Source organism: Diaporthe batatas, assembly GCF_019321695.1.
Source record: "Diaporthe batatas strain CRI 302-4 chromosome Unknown Contig00003, whole genome shotgun sequence".
Lineage (NCBI taxonomy): Eukaryota > Fungi > Ascomycota > Sordariomycetes > Diaporthales > Diaporthaceae > Diaporthe > Diaporthe batatas.
In genome coordinates this window covers 59,007-77,502 of record NW_025408550.1, presented here as the reverse complement: position 1 = coordinate 77,502, position 18,496 = coordinate 59,007, and the positions used below count along the sequence as shown (strand labels likewise).

The following is an 18,496-nucleotide window of genomic DNA, read 5'->3' as shown; positions in this document are numbered from 1 at the left end:
GAAACCAATTATTTGCTGGCCTTTTGAATGGCGCAGTACCAGAACTGGTTCAGATTTGCTCAATACATTCTGCCCAAAATGCTAGATGCCTCCAACCATTTACTACAAGCGCTGTAGCCCGGGTAGTTCAGCTCAGCTCGGCCATGCCTAAAAGCCCTGCTTCTCAACTTGAGCCTGGGCCGCAGCGATTGTGGCAGCTGAGTTGGGATCCTCAAAGCCACAGCCTTGCTTCCCGTCTGGTGCGTGTCAGTCACCTGCTTCGGAGTGCACACTACTGGAACGCCACAAGAAACAAAAGAGGGCGATCGATTGAGCACGAGAAGATATGCTTACTCTGGAATTGTGCGCCTTCAGCGGAGCAGATGCCAACACCGCTGGTGTTGATCTCGGCGCAGCATGCACTGCGGCAGTCCGCGTCGGCGACGCACCCGCCAGTGGTGAACTGCTGGGCTTTGCCGTTACCGACGTCCTTGGCTCCAGCGTTGTTAGGGGCCAGGGCAAGAACAGAGGCGGCAACTGTCACGTGAAGAGTAGTCAGTATACTTATCTAGGTGACATGGCATCGAGCGTGATTACTGCCCAGTGGGGATAAAACTCACAAGCCAGGACGGTAGTGAGAGCGATGCGGACCATATTGAACGATGGAAATTTGAACGGAAGTTTGTGCTGGAATAATTAAAAGTCTTATTAAATAAAGCAACGACAGCCAGGTCGTAAGCGAGTGTAAGTGTTGGATGAGTCTGGAGAATATGCCAGACGAAAGTGAAGAAAACGCTCTTGGCACCAACTACACCCTTTATATACCCCATTACGATGCCATTTTGGCGTTGGTGAACGGCTGTCTGCTGCATCCGTGATTAGCCCACCAACTAGAACTTTAGAATTGTAAGTGTATGAAGGGGTCATTTTACAGCGCCGGTGCTGAGGAAATGTGAGGTCCGCATGGCATCACAAGATGCCGTTGAGTGGTTTGTCGCAGATCCGCGGATCTGGTTGCTGTACATTCTCTGCTGGTGCGTTTCACGCATTTATCCTGTGCTTCAGCTTGGCGACAGCACCACATTCAGCCTGCCTATTGGAACCCACCCTCACGCCCGGGCCACGGCCGGGTCCAGTCGGGACGTCGGGACCGATAGCGGCGACTCGTCCATTTGTCGGCACTCGGTTTGTATCGCAACAACGCGTTCCCTTGCCGGGAATGGCAAGACGATAAGCTGGCGATAACGGGCTGCACCGTCGTCTGCGCCTACGTGTTGACGATGGATCTGTCGACACCAGACAAGACACAGCCTGAACAGGTCAAGGCACCGGTTTCTAGCAGGAGGCAAAGACAACTTTGCTGCACTTGGTCCTTGTGTGTACGGGCCCAGATACCATGGAATACAAACAGCCACAGCGGTCCACTACCGGATCACTAAAGATCAAGCCCCGGCTCATCATTCATGGCGGCGCCGGCAATATCAAGCCAACGAATCTAACACCGGAGCGATATGAAGCTGTCAGGACATCACTCCTTGGTATGGTGTGTAAACGCTGGAATTTGACCCCGACCACGCATATCATTGTCGAAGTGGTCTCTAATTCATCCCGCTCAATGACAGATCGCAAAAACTCACGGCTACATGCACGGCGCTGCCTCTCCATCCGCACTCCAGGTCGCCACGTTTGCAGTTACCCTGCTGGAGAACGACCCCCTGTTCAACGCCGGCAAAGGAGCAGTCTTCACACGTGATGGGATCCAACAGCTCGAGGCTTCTGTCATGGTGTCGAGGGGCCACGCCAAGCGTGCGGCCGGTGCCTTGGGGCTGCGACACGTCAAGAATCCCAGTAAGTTTTGCCGAAACGCGTGATGGTGATCTCCAAGGGTGGCAGATATGTCATTTTACCACCCTAGGTATCCACACCACTGCACAGCCAGCTTCTATGCCTTTGCCGGCTCGGGATCCTGCGAGGGACTGTGGACTTCCAATGGACTACCAGACAATGCTTTGGTGTGCAAGCACCCCCCTTCTTTGTCCACTCGTTTTAACCATGAGAATTTTGCAGTCTTACTTGCTCGGGCGATCTTAGAGCGTGGAGAAGAGGATCTGTGGGGTAGAAAAGGCCAGGGACACAAGGACGCCACGAGCACGAATGTTGGGAGTGACAACCTCGACGCTGCGGGTTTAGACGTGCCATCCGCCCAGGGACATACTCTCGTCTTTGGCTCCGCAGCTGAGACACTGGCAAGAACTTATGGTCTAGAGTTCGCGCCGACAAGCTACTTTTTTACGCAGACAAGGTGGGACGAGCACCTTCGTGGCCTGGAGCAGGAGAAGTCTGGAAAGCAGTACTCGGCAACCTGGTCGGCAGAGGAATACCTCCCGCAGGGTACGACGGGTGCAGTGGCTCTTGACTCGGACGGTGTGGTCTGCTGTGCAACCAGCACAGGTGGACTGACCAACAAGCTGACCGGCCGGGTTGGAGACACGCCTATTCCCGGCGCCGGATACTGGGCGGAGGAATGGGAAGACAACAGAACCTCTCAGACTTCGCCACCCCTGACCACCCTATCGAACTTCTGGGATCGTGGGGTCGAAGCAGTTCGTCGCACAGGCTCCGTTGTCGAGTTTAGTGGCGCCCTGCGCAGCTTGATGGCCGATTGCTTGCCGACCCCCTTCTTTTACACCCCATTGGCACCCTCCACGTCTTCCCAGCTGACGACTACCCGCTCATTTGCGACATCCGGTACGGGCAACGGGGACTCATTCCTCCGGGTTAACGCTGGGCGAACCGTGGGGGCCATCGCACGCTGGGGCGGCAAGTCTTGCGCACAAGCTTTGACTGCTGTCACAGGGCCTGGGGGTCAGCTACAGCAATCAGCGGGGGACCGGTGGATGATCACTGGAGAGGGAGAGGGCGGCATGATTGGGATTGAGAGCATCGTGGTAAGAGATGCGCAAGGGAACATTGTTGAAGCCAGAAACTCTATCATTCAGGATCACAATTGCCCAGGTATGTTCCGCGCGTGGGCCGACGACGACGACAAGGCGGTTTTCCAAGTATGGCATGATGCAGAGGGACGGAGAGAGGACATCCCCGCCTGGAAAGGGGAGAAAGACGGTATTTAGACGCACGTGGCGGCTGTTTCGATTGAGCCATGTGGCTCTAAGGAGCGACTTCAAGACTAGGCTTCATGCGGGTAGACGGTGAGAAACTCTGACGGGGCATTTGTCGAAAGGAATACATGCATTGAGAACGCATCTTGCCGCACGAGTCGTGGCCGAACACCATCGGATGTGCTTGATACTGCACCATCAGAACCAGAACAACCCCTGGGAAAGTATCACCCCACCACAGATCACAGGGCATTGCGGATGGTAATTTTGCAAAAGCGTATCCGAAATCGCCCTCCTCACAGATCCCGAGTGTCAATGATCATCAAATTAAATATTGAAGAATGCCCACCACTGCCTCTTGTGGTGCCATGCCTAGGAAGTTGGGCATGTTTCGACAGCCTGTGGCAAGACGTCTAATGTTCGACTCGTGATGCTGGGGCTGAGTCTGGCCGCCGGTCCGAAAGCAATTTGACCCAGGCTATGTCTCACCCAATGGTTCGAGCCCGACAGATATTTCTAATAGCTCAGTTTCCTCCATCTCACCCCCTCTAGCCCGTTCCAACCCCTGTCTGTGCAGCAACTCTACTTTAGCACGCCTTATGGCCCCGATCTTCAATCTCGTTTTCACCCCTGTCTAGCACGGCGCTACCCGTACCAAGCTTTCTGTCAAAGCATCCAGAGTAAGACCCCTGGGCATGCCCCTGCTGGCAATCTTTTCCGGGGCAATCAAGTTGCGTCTCGTGAGACACAGCAGGTATCTGCCTGAGTTTGAGTGATCAGACTGAGGGGATCTTACACCTTTATCTTCTTTTTTCCCCCCTTCTCTTTCCATCTTCCGTGTCACTCACTTCCAGGCATAACGGGACTGGAGTGAGGAAAGACGTCTTTTCCCGCGAGCCTAACAGGCGACTGATCCTCGCACCGCAGGAGTTGCCTGCAGCCCAGGCAGCGGCACGCTCGTATGGCTAAGCCACCCGCGCACAGGGTCTCCGTTGCACTCCCAGGACCGCTAGTAGGGGCTTAGTTGCACCGTAGTGAGCTTTTGGGGTACTCCAGCTGTTGGAGCACACGGGTCGCATCTGAACTTGTTCCTCTGTGCTTCCACTTTGGGCAGTCGGCCGCGTTTCACCAATCCCCTGCCGCCCCCTCTCTCTGCCTTTCAGATCCCTAGAGATGGGTAAATAACATTGCCTAGTTGTTAAACTTTTTTGACATTCACCGTATTCATTAGCTCTTACTCCCTGTCACGTATAAATCGCTCATCCCGCAGATCCACCAACCAAGTTCTCTTGTCTTTGGTTTCCTCTTGGTTCCTGTTCCGCGTCATTTTCACGTCTACTTATTGCCGTACGTTTATTCCTTCACGCCTGAGAATTTGGTAATGATAAACCACAGGTCGGCGACAGCTTCCTCCATTTTTCTCTACATTTTTGTTGCCGCCTAACATGGATGACCACACTGTTCTGGTCGGGCGCCATGACGAGCACCTCGAAAGACTGCCCTTGACAACAATATCCATCTTGGCGCCGTTCAGCGCCCTCATAATGAGCATTATCTTCGTGATATACTTCATAATTCGGTTCTACCTCTTGGAAGGATATTTGCTGAAGAGGATCTATGGAGCAACATACACGATAATGGATGAGACCACCAGAAGGGGATTCGTAAACCATCACATAGCTGGTGGAACAAAGATCCTCATACTCATCGCGGCCATTTACCCCTTCATCTCCGTCGTCTTTGGCACATCCGATTTCCACACCCGATTCTCCAAGTCATCGCCGGTGACAATGGGCGACATCTTGGTTGTTGTCTCCCAGATGCTAATGGCAATGTATATCTTCGAATTGTTTTACCGTTAGTACTATTATTCTCCTCGCAACGAGAACCCACGTGGTCCAACTTTTGGGTTCCAAGAGATCTGTAGCGGGTCACTAATATGCAGTAGGACCCAAGATCTCCCCAGTCAGCGTTGGACACCACGTGGGAACCATCATGATCGGCCAGTCCGCAATCGCAATCAGCCTGGAAATAATCAGTGAGCCTGATGCTGATATAGAATTTTCTCTATGTCTGGTCTGGGGTGAGTGGGAAAAAAAGCCTAGCCCCCCTCCGGCCCTTCGGCGACATTCTAAACACCATCAACTGTGGCACTTGCATCAGCAGTCAGCACAAGCACTGACCCGGGGCTTTAAACAGGTGCTTTTGATATCATTTCCGAGTTCTTGCCACACGTCACCATAATACTTTACAGAGTCTACCCCCAGTCACATGCGTTCCTCCGAAAGCTCTTCCTTGCGGCCATGGCCACGACCTTGACCGGTACGATAACCGAGACAATTTTGACCATGTACATGTTCGGGTCGCTGTGGAACAAGTGGACACTGGCCTTCAAAATTACGACGCCCATGCTCCACGTCCTCTTTGCAGCGGCACAACTCTGGGGCTCGTGGAACTTCTATTGCTTGTACCAAAGGCAATGCAGGCTTCTAGTTGCAGGCAGGGAACCTGATACAAACACCGCCGAGGACGCGAAGCCGGCAGCGGACAAATCGACTTCGTCGGAGCCGCTAGGTGTGTTGCCCGAGGATCTGCCTCAAAGGCTTTCTGTTTGACTGGGTCCAAGCAACTCCTTCATACCAGGAGACTACCTTAATTATTAGAGATAGTGAAGATGCCACTAAAGTGCTAGCAAGCCGTTTTCTAAGAATATAAAGATATAATAACATAATATATATTATACTAATTTATAATATTTTTATAATTATAAATATACTTTCTTTATTATTTTATAAATAAATTCTTTATTATAAACTTACTTACTTTACTCTTTCTTTTTTTTAAACTTTATAAAAAGGATTATTTTTAAATAAAATTAAATATAAAATATATTAACTTTAAAAATATAAAGAGAGAGAGAAAGATAAAAAAAAAGGAAAATTATATAATAGAAAAGTTTTATATAATAAAACTTTACTTTAATTATTTATACTTAAAATAAATCTTTATAATACTATATAAAAACACTTTAACTAAAAAACTATAATTCTAAATTACTCTAACTTAAAATTTAATACTTATAAGCCTATACTATTACATCCCCTATTTAAAGTCTATTAAAGCCTATTAAAACCACTTAAATAGAGAAGTAATTTTAAAATAATAGAATTTTAATTTATAAAGACTAACCACTTATTATTAAATTAATACACTAACTTATAAAAGGCTTAAAAATTTATAATATAACGTTAATTTCTAAAACTTATAAATACTTACTTCTTAACCGTTTATTAAATAAAAGCTTATCTTTACCTTAAATATTATAAGGACTTATCTTAAAGTAATTAAAAACTAATTAAAGATTTTTAAACTATAAAGGCTTAAACTTATAACTTTAATTAACTTAAAATTAAGATAGATCCTTATAATACTATATAAAAACGTTTTAATTAAAAGATTATAATTTTAAATTACCTTAACTTAAAATTTAATACTTATAAACCTATATTATTATAATATTTATATTAAAATAAATAAAAGTTTTAAATATTTTAAAAGTTTTAAAAGTTTTTAATATAAGTATTTATATTAATAAATATTATAAAAATATACTTTAAATAAAATAAGTGTAATTTAATAAGTAACTTAAATATACTTATTATTATAAGTTTCTAGTTAACTATTAGCACTTAAGGTAGCCTAATTACTATAAGAAAGGCCCTGTCAGCCTTATTTTAATATATAAGTAATATCAGTCTCTTTATTTACAAAATAACTTCTCTGTAGTACACTCGGGATGCACCAAGACTCAAGCACTATGGGCTAATTGGTGTGGCATCCGTCTATTTAATGTAGTCCTCTCCCAGCATCCATTTCTTCTTGTCATACTGTTGCGGCCAAACCCCACTCTTTCCTGGTGCCATGATTCCGTTGGGGTCGAGGGCATTCTTGATCTTCTCGTTCAGCTTCATGAGTGCGTGATCGTTGAAGTCATAAGTCATGGCGACTTGGTCCATCATGCCGATGTGGGTTCTGAACTCGCCCCACCCGTTCTCTGCCCAGTCCTTGATCATCGTGCGAACAAGCCATTGCACGCGGCGACGAGCGTCCGGGTCCTTGCGGTCAAAGACAATGCACACGACGTTATCTGTGGCGGCTCGTCAGTGAAAATATCGTTAAGAGGGAAGGAAAGACTCACGCATCTCTCGCATTCCGATGCTGAAAATACCCATGTAGTCCAGCTTCGCCTCGTCGAACCTCTTCTTTGCCGTCACATATTGAGCCCAAGCCGACTCGCCCGAGACTTTCGAGATTGGTGCCAGTGACATGAAAGAGCAGTTCGGGATCCATGTCTGGAGCCAGTGGAGCTCGTCCATGTTGGCCACGCCCCTCATGGTGTGAGCCCGACACTCCAAGGTACCAAACACCTCCTTGCGATCCTGCTCGTTGAAGAACCGGCTTCCAGGCACCTTCAACATCTCCTGCTTGATGATCTTGAGGTGGGCCTCACGGATGACTGGAGGGCCGTAGACAGCACCCATGTAGACCCATCGGCCCAGATCGAGCTGTTTTGCGCCCCGGTCCAGATCCTCATCAGTCAGGGGCACGTTCAGGGCTTTGTCGGTGTAATGTGACCGGGGGTTGTAATGGGCCAAGTCCAAGCCGACATGTCTCAATGCAGCCGCATTCTGCAGAATCATGTTCACGCGCAGCGGGCCGATAATGTCGATAATCTGTGGAAGGTCCTCGTCTTTCTCGTACGTAACCATGAAAGCCTCCATCCCCGGCGGGCGCGGCATCAGCCACATGCCCATCTTGGTAACGATGCCGTTTCCAGCCTGCGAGAAGATGCCGTCATTGACAGGACCGAAGCCGTAGGGGAAGAGCTGCCAGCACTCGTTCGGCTTCTGGTCGGCCGGGTGCACGCCTTGCTTTGCCTGCTCCCGTCCTTCGGGGCTGGACATGGCACCCATACCAGTGCGGACAACCTCACCCGTGGGAAGGACGACCTCAATACCGCAGTGCATCATCCAATGGTCCCCATAAGGCGTGAACCCCACGCCGTGATCGAGCGCATTTCCGATCACGGAGCCGTAGCCTAGTTCGGGCGCGTCCATCATGACCTTGTCGTCGAGCTTGTGCTCCCGCAGATAATCCTGTAGCTGGAGGTAGGAAACGCCAGGCTCGAGGAGGCAGTAACAATCCTTGGCGTTGACCTCCAGCACCTTGTTCATGTGCTTGCCAAGATCCATCACCAGACTTCCACTGACGCGGGGCGCCGCCCCGCCGTAGCCCAGGTTGTGTCCCTTGCTGAAGACCCATAGCGGCGCAGCAAAGTCATTGCACAATTTGACGATGGCTTGAACGTCCTGAACGTGGCGGGGTCGCACCAGAGCAGATGCAATGAACTCCTCGTGGTCGTAGAAGTTGTGCATGTCGTGTGTCAAGCAGTCAATTGTCTCATAGTCGCCGTCATCGAAGGGGGTGTCGGCAGTGATGACAGCGATGTTTGACTTGCCAACGAGCGTGTATAGTGTGGAGAGAAACTCTGAGAACTTGGCTTCAGTGAATCCTGGGGGAAGGCAGCGCGGCTTCGGGACGCTGGAACCCCCGTTCGCGGTCTGTCCAGCCGTGTCTGCGACACCCGTTGCACTGGGAGGAGCCATTTCTGTGTTGTTGGTGTCTAAGTAGTGTAAAAGATGTTGGTGGATGGAATGATATGGAGACAAGCAAATAGTGCAATCAGTTGGAAGACCAGTATATATATGTATGCATGTGTTTGGGTGTAGATGTCTTGTGCCCGCCCGGGCGAAGATGTTACTAGAATGGTATATGGCAGTGCTTCAGTCTGGCCCGTTGTCTCCGAAACCCCTTGTCGCGTACTGCACCACCAATGAATCAATCATGGTGTGGTGGAACGAGATTCCAGAACAAACACATGGGTGACTGTCACATGAAACTGACCTAGACTTGGTAAGTCGGTATTGACCTCCAGACCAAACAATCGTGCTCTGTTACCCGCGCAGTCGAGCCAAGAGTAGGACTCCGGACTCCCCACAGAATACCGGAGGCCGGATATTGTCATGGAAATGTCGGATAGTTTTAGATCAGATGAACATGGCTGTGTGGTGCAACGGCATGATCGTCCCTTTCCGTCGATGTTGATCTGGGGTCCCGAGGTCTGTCTGAAACGCGGCTGTGATCGCATAGCTAGAGCTCCGCCCACCGCAGCCTCCCCAATCAACACCACCGCTGTCCATTTTGGTTTGGAGATGTTGATTCAAACATCACCTTTTACTCTCCCAGATCTGCTTGATTGCCGCATCGGGGACTTGTTTCAGGTACGGAGTCTAACGTTCATAGGCTCCGTGAACCGAACATGCCCTCCACCGCGGCTCGGGGCCCTTCAGGCAAGGCGGACTCCGTTCGTGGTCAGCCTTGAGGCCGATGGGGAGACTCAACCCTGCTTGATACCAAGGTTTTGTTTGAAAAAACCCTGTTCGAAGTCAAACGCGTTCGTTGGCACCAAAAGCTTCCCGCCGACCTCCGGTTGGGCGGTGGGTGTTGGGTGGTCGGTGTGCAGCCCTGGCCAACTTGGATTCTGCACTCGTTGGTAAAGCCATAAATAAATCAGCTTGTTTTCCGCAAAAGGATCTGGCCTGTCACGAACCCTGAGTCGCTATTTGTTCTCTCAGAATTTCAGTAGGGGCGGATTCATCTATCCCGCTCGAACGTCCTGTCGTCAAGTTGTTGAGTAATGAGCACTCTTACAGCCACCACAATTACAGCCGAGCCGGCCTCACCTCAACCACTGCACAAAATGGTTCGACTTGCTGAAGACGATGAGCCTGTCTGGGCCTCCAAGGCAATTAGCCGTTTTGAGCACGCCAGCCCCAAATCAAATGGACTGCCAGTGCCACACAGCGGCGGTATCGGGGGGCTCGAAGCACCCACAAATCCAGATCATAACTGGTGGTGGCAGCGTTCCGCACCTCTTTTGGCCACTCTCCTCCGGAGCGCTGGTTCTTACACCTACGAGCAGCAGCTGGACCACATGCGCGTGTATCGCGACGCCGTGGTGCCAACATATGGGCCGCCTACCCCTCAAGCTTCCATCCGTCCGCTGTTGACGATGGATGGTTCACCATTCGAACCGTCATGGAATTTTCAGAACGACGGCACAGTTGTGCGCTATACCTTTGAGCCACTGTTGCCCAACGACGACCCGGAGAACCCTTTCCCTGGGGACAAGATAGCGACACTTCTGCCATTACTACGATACGTCGCGCCCGGTGCAGATACGCGGTGGTTCGAGCAGGTCTGGTCTCGCTGGTTCGTGCATGAGAAGAACGAGGTGGCCACAGCGAAGGCTGCACTCCCACCACACAAGACTAGGGTGCCACAAATCTTCGTGGCATTCGACATGAAGGGGGCCGAGCGCATCATGAAGGTCTATCTTTTCCCTGTGCTTAAGCACCTTGCCACCGGCATCAGTACTGAGGAGTTAACTTGGAACACAATCCGAAACCTCGAGCCGGGTGGACAGGGATTCAGCAAGGTGGTTGACAAGCTGTCCAACTTCCTTTCTGGATACAAAGAGCGTATTCCTGTTGAGATGATCGCCATTGACTGCGTCGACCCGTCCAAGGCGCGGATCAAGGTCTACGCCCGGACAAAGTCCAACTCCAAGAGCACCATACGCGACGTGTGCACGTTGGGTGGCTTGCAGATGGACGAATCAACCATGCGTGGTGTCGAAAATCTATCTAAGATATGGCATCTCCTCCTAGACGAACCCAACGGGGTTGCTATGGAGCAGAACAAGCCGCCTCGCTTCCCTAACGATCACCACTTGGGTGTCTGCTTTGTCTTTGAGATGAGGCCAGGCCAGGAAAGGATCGAAGTCAAGTGCCATTTGCCATGGGCGCAGACCAATTCCAATGACATTCGCACAACGGCAAACTTTACCGAGGCCCTAGAGTTGCTGGGTTACGAACGACATGCGGGAAAGTATGCCAGGGGCGCGCTGGCCACGGCTATGATGTGAGTTTTCATTTTCATCCTATGATGGTTATACATCTCGGCGGATGACCGTAGTGACTAACAGCCTGGCTCTCCAAACAGACCAGGCATTGATTTCTCACAGCCAGGTGCCTTGTCGTACACCTCCTACAACTACGGACGAGGGCACATGGGTTACGGCGACTATATCTCTTCCTACTTTTCGCCTATGTGCCAGGGCTATACTTAGCTACTGGTAGGTGCTGTGCTTTCAGGTCGGCTAGAGACGTCACATGGGCTGGGTTCCCAGGGTTTGGATGTCATCATGGGTAGTCTTGACAGAAATCGCACATATTGAGCGAATGTTTACTGCTATTGCAATTACATCATAGTATCAATTCAATGTAACCTTTGAACTGTTGATCTTCAATGGAGCACCCCTCGCTCTCCCAAATGGCTCTAAGCTCGCAGCTGATGCTGTCAACCAATGTTGGCAACATGGCATTTTTCTTGGCTTTGCCCTGTTTATGATAATATCCAGGTTCTCGGGACGATCACCACCAGTAGACGCAGACTAGATCAAGTTGAGGCAAAGTGTGTCCAACCCGATTCCCTGGTCCATGAAACATCGAACACTGTCAGCAGACATGTGCCAACGGCGACATCAAGAATTTGGTTGGGGCGGTGGGTGCTTCACGAACTCGCCATAGTACCAAGTAAACAGTTCCTCCCATCCATCTGAGCATGCATGGTACCCTCTCTCTGGAATCAACGATCGCACCTCAGAGCCAAGCAGGGCATCGGGAGCCTCGGGTAGGCCGCCCGGAGACGCTTTGTTTTCCTGCACAGTCCGATCTCATTGCCCGCCGGCCCGCTTGACCATCTGCCCACACTCTTTCGCCCGGTATGCGAAGATTCAACTGGCTACAATGCTTCATCCGGCAGTATATTCACATGTTGCCGGGCATGTCCGTTCCTCCCGGCACGGGTGCCGGGTGGGGAGGGTTTCAGCATGGTCCCCAGGTGTTCCGTGCAAATGCTGGACAACAGGCGGGAAGATGGGCTGGCTATTAATGGGGCACTGCATACAACGATGGATCTTCCCAATGTGGCGCGGTTCCAATGAGCCGCTGTCACTTGGGTTTCCTAGAGCAGTAATTGTTTCCGCGGTTCCATGCATACATCCTGACGTACCCGTTTGAAACACCGTGCCGTCTACAGAATAAGGGTTGCAAATACTTCAGATGAAACATGGCAGTCAAGGCTGTATAGTCTGCCTGGCCTCATCTGACAGCCAATCTTTTAGGTAACGTACATATCGTCAGAAACCTGCCTGTATCAATTAATGTTGTGCTTCGGACATCCGCTGCGTTCAGTTACTAGGCGTGAACCAAGAGTGGGGTTCATCAGAAGACGTCCGGGAACGGAAACGGACACCCTTGTCAGTATTGCCCTGCATGAATTACTAGGGTTCGTATTATTGCGGCTTGGGCAAGGCTTCGCCCCAAGGAAGAGCTTCTCCTTAGTCGTTCTCCGGCGTGTAACGGCTCAAGCATTCTACGGAGGAACCACATCGAAGCAACGGCCGTGTATCCGGACTTGACAAGTAATGCGACAGTCCGGTCAAAGCCGTCTATCCCAGGACGGGTGGGTACATCGCGAGTTTGCCCATATAGTCTGCATGTCTATCTGATATAAAGTTGCAGAAGAATCAGCGGTTTCATTGTGTTGTGTTCATCGAAGCCATACAATCATCAAAGAATTTCAACAACAACATTGCCTGCCATATTACAACCAACACTGCCCCTTTTCATTTATAAAGACTCATTTTTAGACATTCAAAATGGCCGCAAGTGGACCTCCTCCCCCAACCGCGATCACCGAGCGGGTCATCATCCCGGTGAAGGGCGGCGTAGAGGATTGGAAGGAGCCCTACAAGCAGTTGCTCTTGACCCTCAAAGCCCAGCCTGGCTACATCAGGACCAGATGGGGACCCCGCAGCGAGGACCCGCAGACCCTCGATTTGATGATTGGTAAGTATACAATTAGGACGTGAACACACAGCTTAGCAGCCACTGACCTGTCCAGGCTGGGTTTCCCCCGAGGCCAAGAAAGCCTTTGTGTCAAGCGACGCCCACTCCAAGTCCATGGAGGAGATGGGCAGCGTCCTCAACGGCAAGCCCTGGGGCTACACTATCAAGTTCAAGCCTTACGCCCCACGGGAGGCCATTAACTCCCCCATTGTGGAGATGATCACCATTCGCAACTGCACTGGGAATGAGGACGAGCTCAAGGCAATGATCGAGAAGGCATTCACTATGCCTGGCTCACGTGGCGGGGCCTCCGGATTCTCCACGGAAGAGGTTGAGGGCCACGGCAAGGTCTTCGTCGGGGCGGTCGGTTGGGATAGCAGCGACGCGAGCAAGGCGGCCGACAAGTCTGCTTACATCCCCAGCGGTGCTGGGGATGTTGAGATCCACCACGTCAACTACAACTTCCCCATCAAGGGATTTTCTGTCACCAACTCCAACTAAATTGCGAATGATGTCGGATAGGATGGTCGAGGTCTAACATACTAGTGGCGCGTGACTTCGGGAAATTGCATGGTTAGAAATTAGTTTTATGTAGCTTTGGGGACGTAAGAATGCAGAGCTGATTCTACAGAATGACCCTCATCAAATTGCACACGTAATTATTACGGGTACACAATGTGCTCGCAGTACAACATGGCAAAACTTCCTAGTCGATAGCAACATCCTAAAATGCTAAGTAATGCATAATAACCCTCAGAACCTGCATATATAGATACGAATGACTTGTAGATACCTTATTTCAGCCTTGCTCTGGGCCTGTGGCCGATGAACTGCTTCCGCCGTGATCGATCTCAGTTCCTGTCAAAATGATCGAAATGGTTTATGGGATTATGACCTGATAGGCCGAATCCTCACATTAGCACCATGCAGCTTCCAGCGGTTCATTGTAAGGTCGTGTGCGAAGCTTGAGTGTTCCATGCTGAAACATCTCAACTTGGCTGGCATCTTTGTTTCACCCAATGTTTTCTACTACTTAGGCACACATGGGCTCATAATGCATCAATTCCCCAATGCAACGTCCGGAGACGGAGCACAGCCCCCAGAGAAATGAGATGCCGCCAAGCGTCATTTCCGGGACGGGACTCCGTAGCTGTCAGGCTGCCTGTCCGACGCGGTGACAGCGGATCCGGCGTCGAAAATGCTGGAAGCTCCGGACACGAATAATATCGAGACTTTAGTTCCTCCCAGAATCAAACTCAAGGGCCGTCCCACGTTTGCTGTCTCAGAATTGGTAACCGCCTCATACGTCACTGCAAACACAAGTCTATCAATCATGTGCTCTCGTACTTCTAGGACTATTTGTATACTCTGAGGTCTTCTTTAAAGCCGCAATAGCTTTTATTTATACGTGATGTCTCCCGTTCTCTTCCTATGCTAGAAAAGCCAATCCAGCTTAATAGAAATCACGCCACGTAACATATCCTTTTCTTGCCTTCATATCGCCCCCGTACCAAAACTCGGTCAAAACTTTTTCACGAACTTGTGTCTAGATGGCGCGAAAGATCCACAACGTCGCCGTCGCTGGTGTAGGTGACCCCAAAGCCCTCATTTTACATCAGTCATTGTGTAGCAGCCAATGCTAACATTCCCTCATAGGGACGGGGAAACGTCGGTGCACCCGTCGTGGCAAACCTTGTCGCTAACGGCTTCGAGGTCACGATACTCGCCCGCCAGTCCAGCGACACCAGCGGCCTACCGTCTTCAGCCAAGGTGAAGAAAGTTGACTTCGAATCCACCGAGGCACTGACTGCAGCACTTACTGGGCAAGATGCTGTTGTCGATTGCACGCTTGTGCAGGATGATACTCCCAAGCGTCTCATGGACGCCTCTGTCGCCGCAGGAGTCTACCGATACATCCCCTCAGACTGGAGCCTTGACCCGCTCAACAAGGCGGCGAACTCCCTGCCGATCTTTTCAAAGCGTGTTGAGCGAGATAACCATCTCTACGAGAGATGCAAGTCGTCAAACATGACTTGGACCATCGTGGCGAACGGGCCGTTCCTGGATTGGAATCTCCGAACGGGGTTCGCCGGCATCAACTTGGCCAACAAAAGGGCAGATCTCATGGACGGCGGTGAGAATCGAGTTGTTTGGACGACTCTAGACTCGGTTGGCAAAGCCGTCGCTGGCATCATGAAACACCCCGAGGAGACGGAAAACCGGCCAGTGTACGTGCAGTCTGTGGTCAAGAGCTGCCATGAGATGCTCAAGCATTCACAGTCGGTGCTCGGGGCAGATGGATGGCAGGTCGTCAATGTGAACGCCGACGAGGCCAACAGCAAAGCTTTGGCTGATTTGCAAAGTGGCAAGTTTGACATGGGGACATTTGGGACGTTGATCAGATATTCTAACGCCAAGCCTGAGACCTTCTCTCCGTGGGAGAAGGTCGACAATGGGCTGCTCGGGGTGCCGTTCATGACGGATGATGAATTGGAGTCCCTGATCAAAGGGATCGCGGCCTCGGCGAATTAGACTAGACTTTGCTGCGGCAATACTGCAATACAGTGGCACTCCCGAGGTCATCTGGCGGAATCAGTCGAGAGGCAGGACGCCAAAATTCGATTTTCATAACTTTTAAAACCATACATATCGTATTATAGCTATCCATATCGACACCGTAATTTTCCAAGCGCTGGGTCTTGAGTGCTTACCACCGTGTGAAGGCGCCATGCATGTTCTCGGACGTATACGGAATAGAAGCGAAACCACATAATGAAATTACTTTATGAAGCCCAAGGAATCAATCATATGTTCGCAGACATTCCCACTGAAAAAAAACCTCGAACAGCGGCTTTCGTTTACCGGAATGGATGAATATGACACAAAACTCAGCAATGTGCGTTATTGCGGTTGCTGCTCAATTTGTGTCATAACAAATATGGCCGCTTTTCTGGGGTCCGCGACCGAGAGTGCTCCTCTAAAGTTTGCCTGGGGTGCATATCCAACAACAAAGATTGGGTCGCCTTCTTGCAGCCAACGCCCAACAGCCAACAACCAACAACCAACAACCCATGCCACGGTAACATCGGCCCCACATGTTTAGTCGCCAAAATACCTACTAAGTGATGGTCTCCACCGCTGACAGAGACTTCCGGAGGGGTCGAACCAGAGGTCGAACCAATTGCGCCCTACATTCCGACCCGCTTGACAGGATCTCGGACTGGGTGTACTCTCGTAATAGCAACAGTACAAGGGTCAAGACCCGAGGGCAGTACCCACGTTTTGTGTTGGTACAAGCTTTTTCCAATATATCTGGGCCCATCTTCTAATGGAGATGTTCCCCTCATCCATCTCACCGAGTACCATTCTGCTATTATCATTGTTCTAATCAGCGATGTTTGTTCCACTACTTATCGGCTTAGCTCTGGCCTACTTTGGCTGGAGTGTGGTCTGCCTAGAGCGTAACGTCAGAAAAGCCCGATCTTTGGGCATTCCCGTCGTGCGACTGCCCATCGACCCAGTCAACTTTCTCTGGGTATTCCTCCAAGGTTATGTCTGGAGAATGCTCGACCTTCTTCCGATTGCATGGCCTTCCTATCCTGACTTCGTCAGGTTTTCTTACCGCGGCTGGCATTTTCGCGAAAAGTCCAGTCCCGCAGTGCGCTTCGGGCCGGTCTGGGCCTTGGTGACGCCCGTGACATTCTATTTGCAGTTCACGGATCCAGATACCATCAATCAGATATTTTCGAGGCGGTCTGACTTCATCAGGCCAGTAAAGAACTATAGTGAGCTCTGCCAAAATCGTGATGTCCTTCCGGGGTCAAGATTATTAACACCCAGCGAATAGAGCTCCTTGAGGTCTACGGACCGTGTATTTCTACAGCTGGGTGGGATGACTGGCCGCGTCATCGTAAGGTTCTAGCTGCACCTTTCAATGAGCGTATAATGTCTTTTGTCTGGGATGAGAGCCTCCGTCAAGCTGAAGCCATGTTGCGTTCTTGGTGCAGCCCCCTGCAATCTAAAGATGGCGTTCGCAGCGTACAGAGGGACACCAGAACACTGTCTCTGAACGTCCTCGCCGCCACTGGATTCCGTAAGACGTATGACTTTAGGGGCTCTGCCGATGTTATCGCTGTGCAGGACGAGGCAGGCAGCTACCGTGACGCTCTACAGACAGTCCTTGATAACGCCCTTCTTATAATGATTCTCCCGTATAAGTACCTCCGGGGCTCACTAATGCCCAGGAAACTTCTACGGATTGGAAACGCAGCAAGGTCATTCAAGAGACACATGGTACAGATGCTTGAGGACGAAACTACCGCTCTGAGGAACAATAAGCCCGATTCTGGCAGCCTCATGGGCGCGTTCGTGCGTGCACTTGACAGGCATGAGCGAGAAACTGTGACGCAGCCCGACTTAAGAGGAAGTAAAGATGGGAAAAGAGGCCTTTCCATAGAAGAGATATTTGGAAATCTTTTCGTCATCAATTTCGTAAGTAAGGGCTCATTCAGTGCAGTGACTTTTGTATATTTGCTAACACTTCACAAGGCTGGACATGATACGACCGCCAACACCCTTGCATTTACCATGCTTCTCTTGGCCGCCCACCCAGAGGCACAAGCCTGGGTAGCGGAGGAAGTCTCAACTCTTACCGTCGCAAAGAATCATGCTGTCGATGAATGGGATTATGAGTGCATATTTCCACGACTTAGGCGTTGCCAGGCGGTTCTCCTTGAGACTTTGCGTCTCTACCCTCCAATCATGTCTCTGCCGAAATGGACAAAAGATCATTCCCAGGCGATTCAAGTGGGGGACAAGACTTTGGTGATCCCGCCCGGCGTTGGAACTTCTGCTCACCTCCTCGCCGTCCACACCCACCCAAAGTACTGGAGGGACCCCTTTGTCTGGAGGCCATCGCGATGGATTATTGATCGTGAAGAAAGGGCAACTGGCTCAAAGGACTCCGGCGAGGAGCTGTGGACACCGCTTCCTCATACGTACTTTCCCTGGTCCGATGGGCCCCAGAACTGCCCAGGTGAAAAGTTTTCCAAAGTTGAGACAGTAGCGGTCCTGGCATGTTTATTGAAAAGCCACCGTCTCAGAGTCAAGAAATTCCCAGGGGAGGCCGAAGAGGCTGCGAGAGAGCGCGCTATCAAGTGTACTAACAATGTGAATCTGGAAATCCTGCTGAGGATGCGGGATGCAGATAGTGTGAGGCTAGTATGTGAGAAAGCCTGATGAGATCAACGTTTACTTAGCTATCCTTATGCATGGACCGGACACTACCTAGGTAGTACTGGCCATCGTACGATACGATACAGAAGTTGTCCAGAGGGTAAGAGTGCTGCTCATTTCATCATAAGC

General features: G+C 50.6%; 8 protein-coding genes across 8 annotated transcripts; 6 read left to right on the top strand and 2 right to left on the bottom strand.

Annotated features, from left to right (window-relative positions):
* Positions 1-147: 147 nt before the first annotated feature.
* On the bottom strand, positions 148-633 carry KVR01_003662 (uncharacterized protein; the record flags this gene model as incomplete). Its single annotated transcript, XM_044791389.1, has 3 exons — positions 148-236; positions 334-516; positions 600-633. 3 exons carry the CDS (start codon positions 631-633, stop codon positions 148-150), a joined length of 306 nt encoding a protein of 101 aa, XP_044648677.1.
* A 581-nt stretch (positions 634-1,214) lies between these two features.
* Positions 1,215-3,542, top strand: KVR01_003441 (uncharacterized protein). Its single transcript, XM_044786075.1, has 3 exons — positions 1,215-1,522; positions 1,602-1,827; positions 2,047-3,542. Exons 1-3 carry the CDS (start codon positions 1,376-1,378, stop codon positions 3,108-3,110), a joined length of 1,437 nt encoding a protein of 478 aa, XP_044648456.1. The 5' UTR covers positions 1,215-1,375; the 3' UTR covers positions 3,111-3,542.
* Positions 3,543-3,963: 421 nt separating this feature from the next.
* KVR01_002775 (uncharacterized protein) lies at positions 3,964-5,806 on the top strand. The gene is made up of 3 exons (XM_044792130.1): positions 3,964-4,955; positions 5,047-5,181; positions 5,298-5,806. Exons 1-3 carry the CDS (start codon positions 4,544-4,546, stop codon positions 5,711-5,713), a joined length of 963 nt encoding a protein of 320 aa, XP_044647790.1. The 5' UTR covers positions 3,964-4,543; the 3' UTR covers positions 5,714-5,806.
* A 1,134-nt stretch (positions 5,807-6,940) lies between these two features.
* Positions 6,941-8,764, bottom strand: KVR01_003238 (uncharacterized protein; the record flags this gene model as incomplete). The annotated part of the gene is made up of 2 exons (XM_044794513.1): positions 6,941-7,245; positions 7,297-8,764. 2 exons carry the CDS (start codon positions 8,762-8,764, stop codon positions 6,941-6,943), a joined length of 1,773 nt encoding a protein of 590 aa, XP_044648253.1.
* A 1,154-nt stretch (positions 8,765-9,918) lies between these two features.
* Positions 9,919-11,145, top strand: KVR01_003699 (uncharacterized protein; the record flags this gene model as incomplete). Its single annotated transcript, XM_044790932.1, has 1 exon — positions 9,919-11,145. The coding sequence occupies one exon, from the start codon at positions 9,919-9,921 to the stop codon at positions 11,143-11,145; it is 1,227 nt and encodes a 408-aa protein (XP_044648714.1).
* Positions 11,146-12,942: 1,797 nt separating this feature from the next.
* KVR01_002789 (uncharacterized protein) lies at positions 12,943-13,633 on the top strand (the record flags this gene model as incomplete). Its single annotated transcript, XM_044792584.1, has 2 exons — positions 12,943-13,132; positions 13,188-13,633. 2 exons carry the CDS (start codon positions 12,943-12,945, stop codon positions 13,631-13,633), a joined length of 636 nt encoding a protein of 211 aa, XP_044647804.1.
* Positions 13,634-14,682: 1,049 nt separating this feature from the next.
* On the top strand, positions 14,683-15,664 carry KVR01_002094 (uncharacterized protein; the record flags this gene model as incomplete). The annotated part of the gene is made up of 2 exons (XM_044784402.1): positions 14,683-14,718; positions 14,789-15,664. 2 exons carry the CDS (start codon positions 14,683-14,685, stop codon positions 15,662-15,664), a joined length of 912 nt encoding a protein of 303 aa, XP_044647109.1.
* Positions 15,665-16,526: 862 nt separating this feature from the next.
* Positions 16,527-18,370, top strand: KVR01_002061 (uncharacterized protein; the record flags this gene model as incomplete). Its single annotated transcript, XM_044792556.1, has 2 exons — positions 16,527-16,805; positions 16,958-18,370. The coding sequence occupies 2 exons, from the start codon at positions 16,527-16,529 to the stop codon at positions 18,368-18,370; spliced, it is 1,692 nt and encodes a 563-aa protein (XP_044647076.1).
* Between the last annotated feature and the right edge of the window lie 126 nt (positions 18,371-18,496).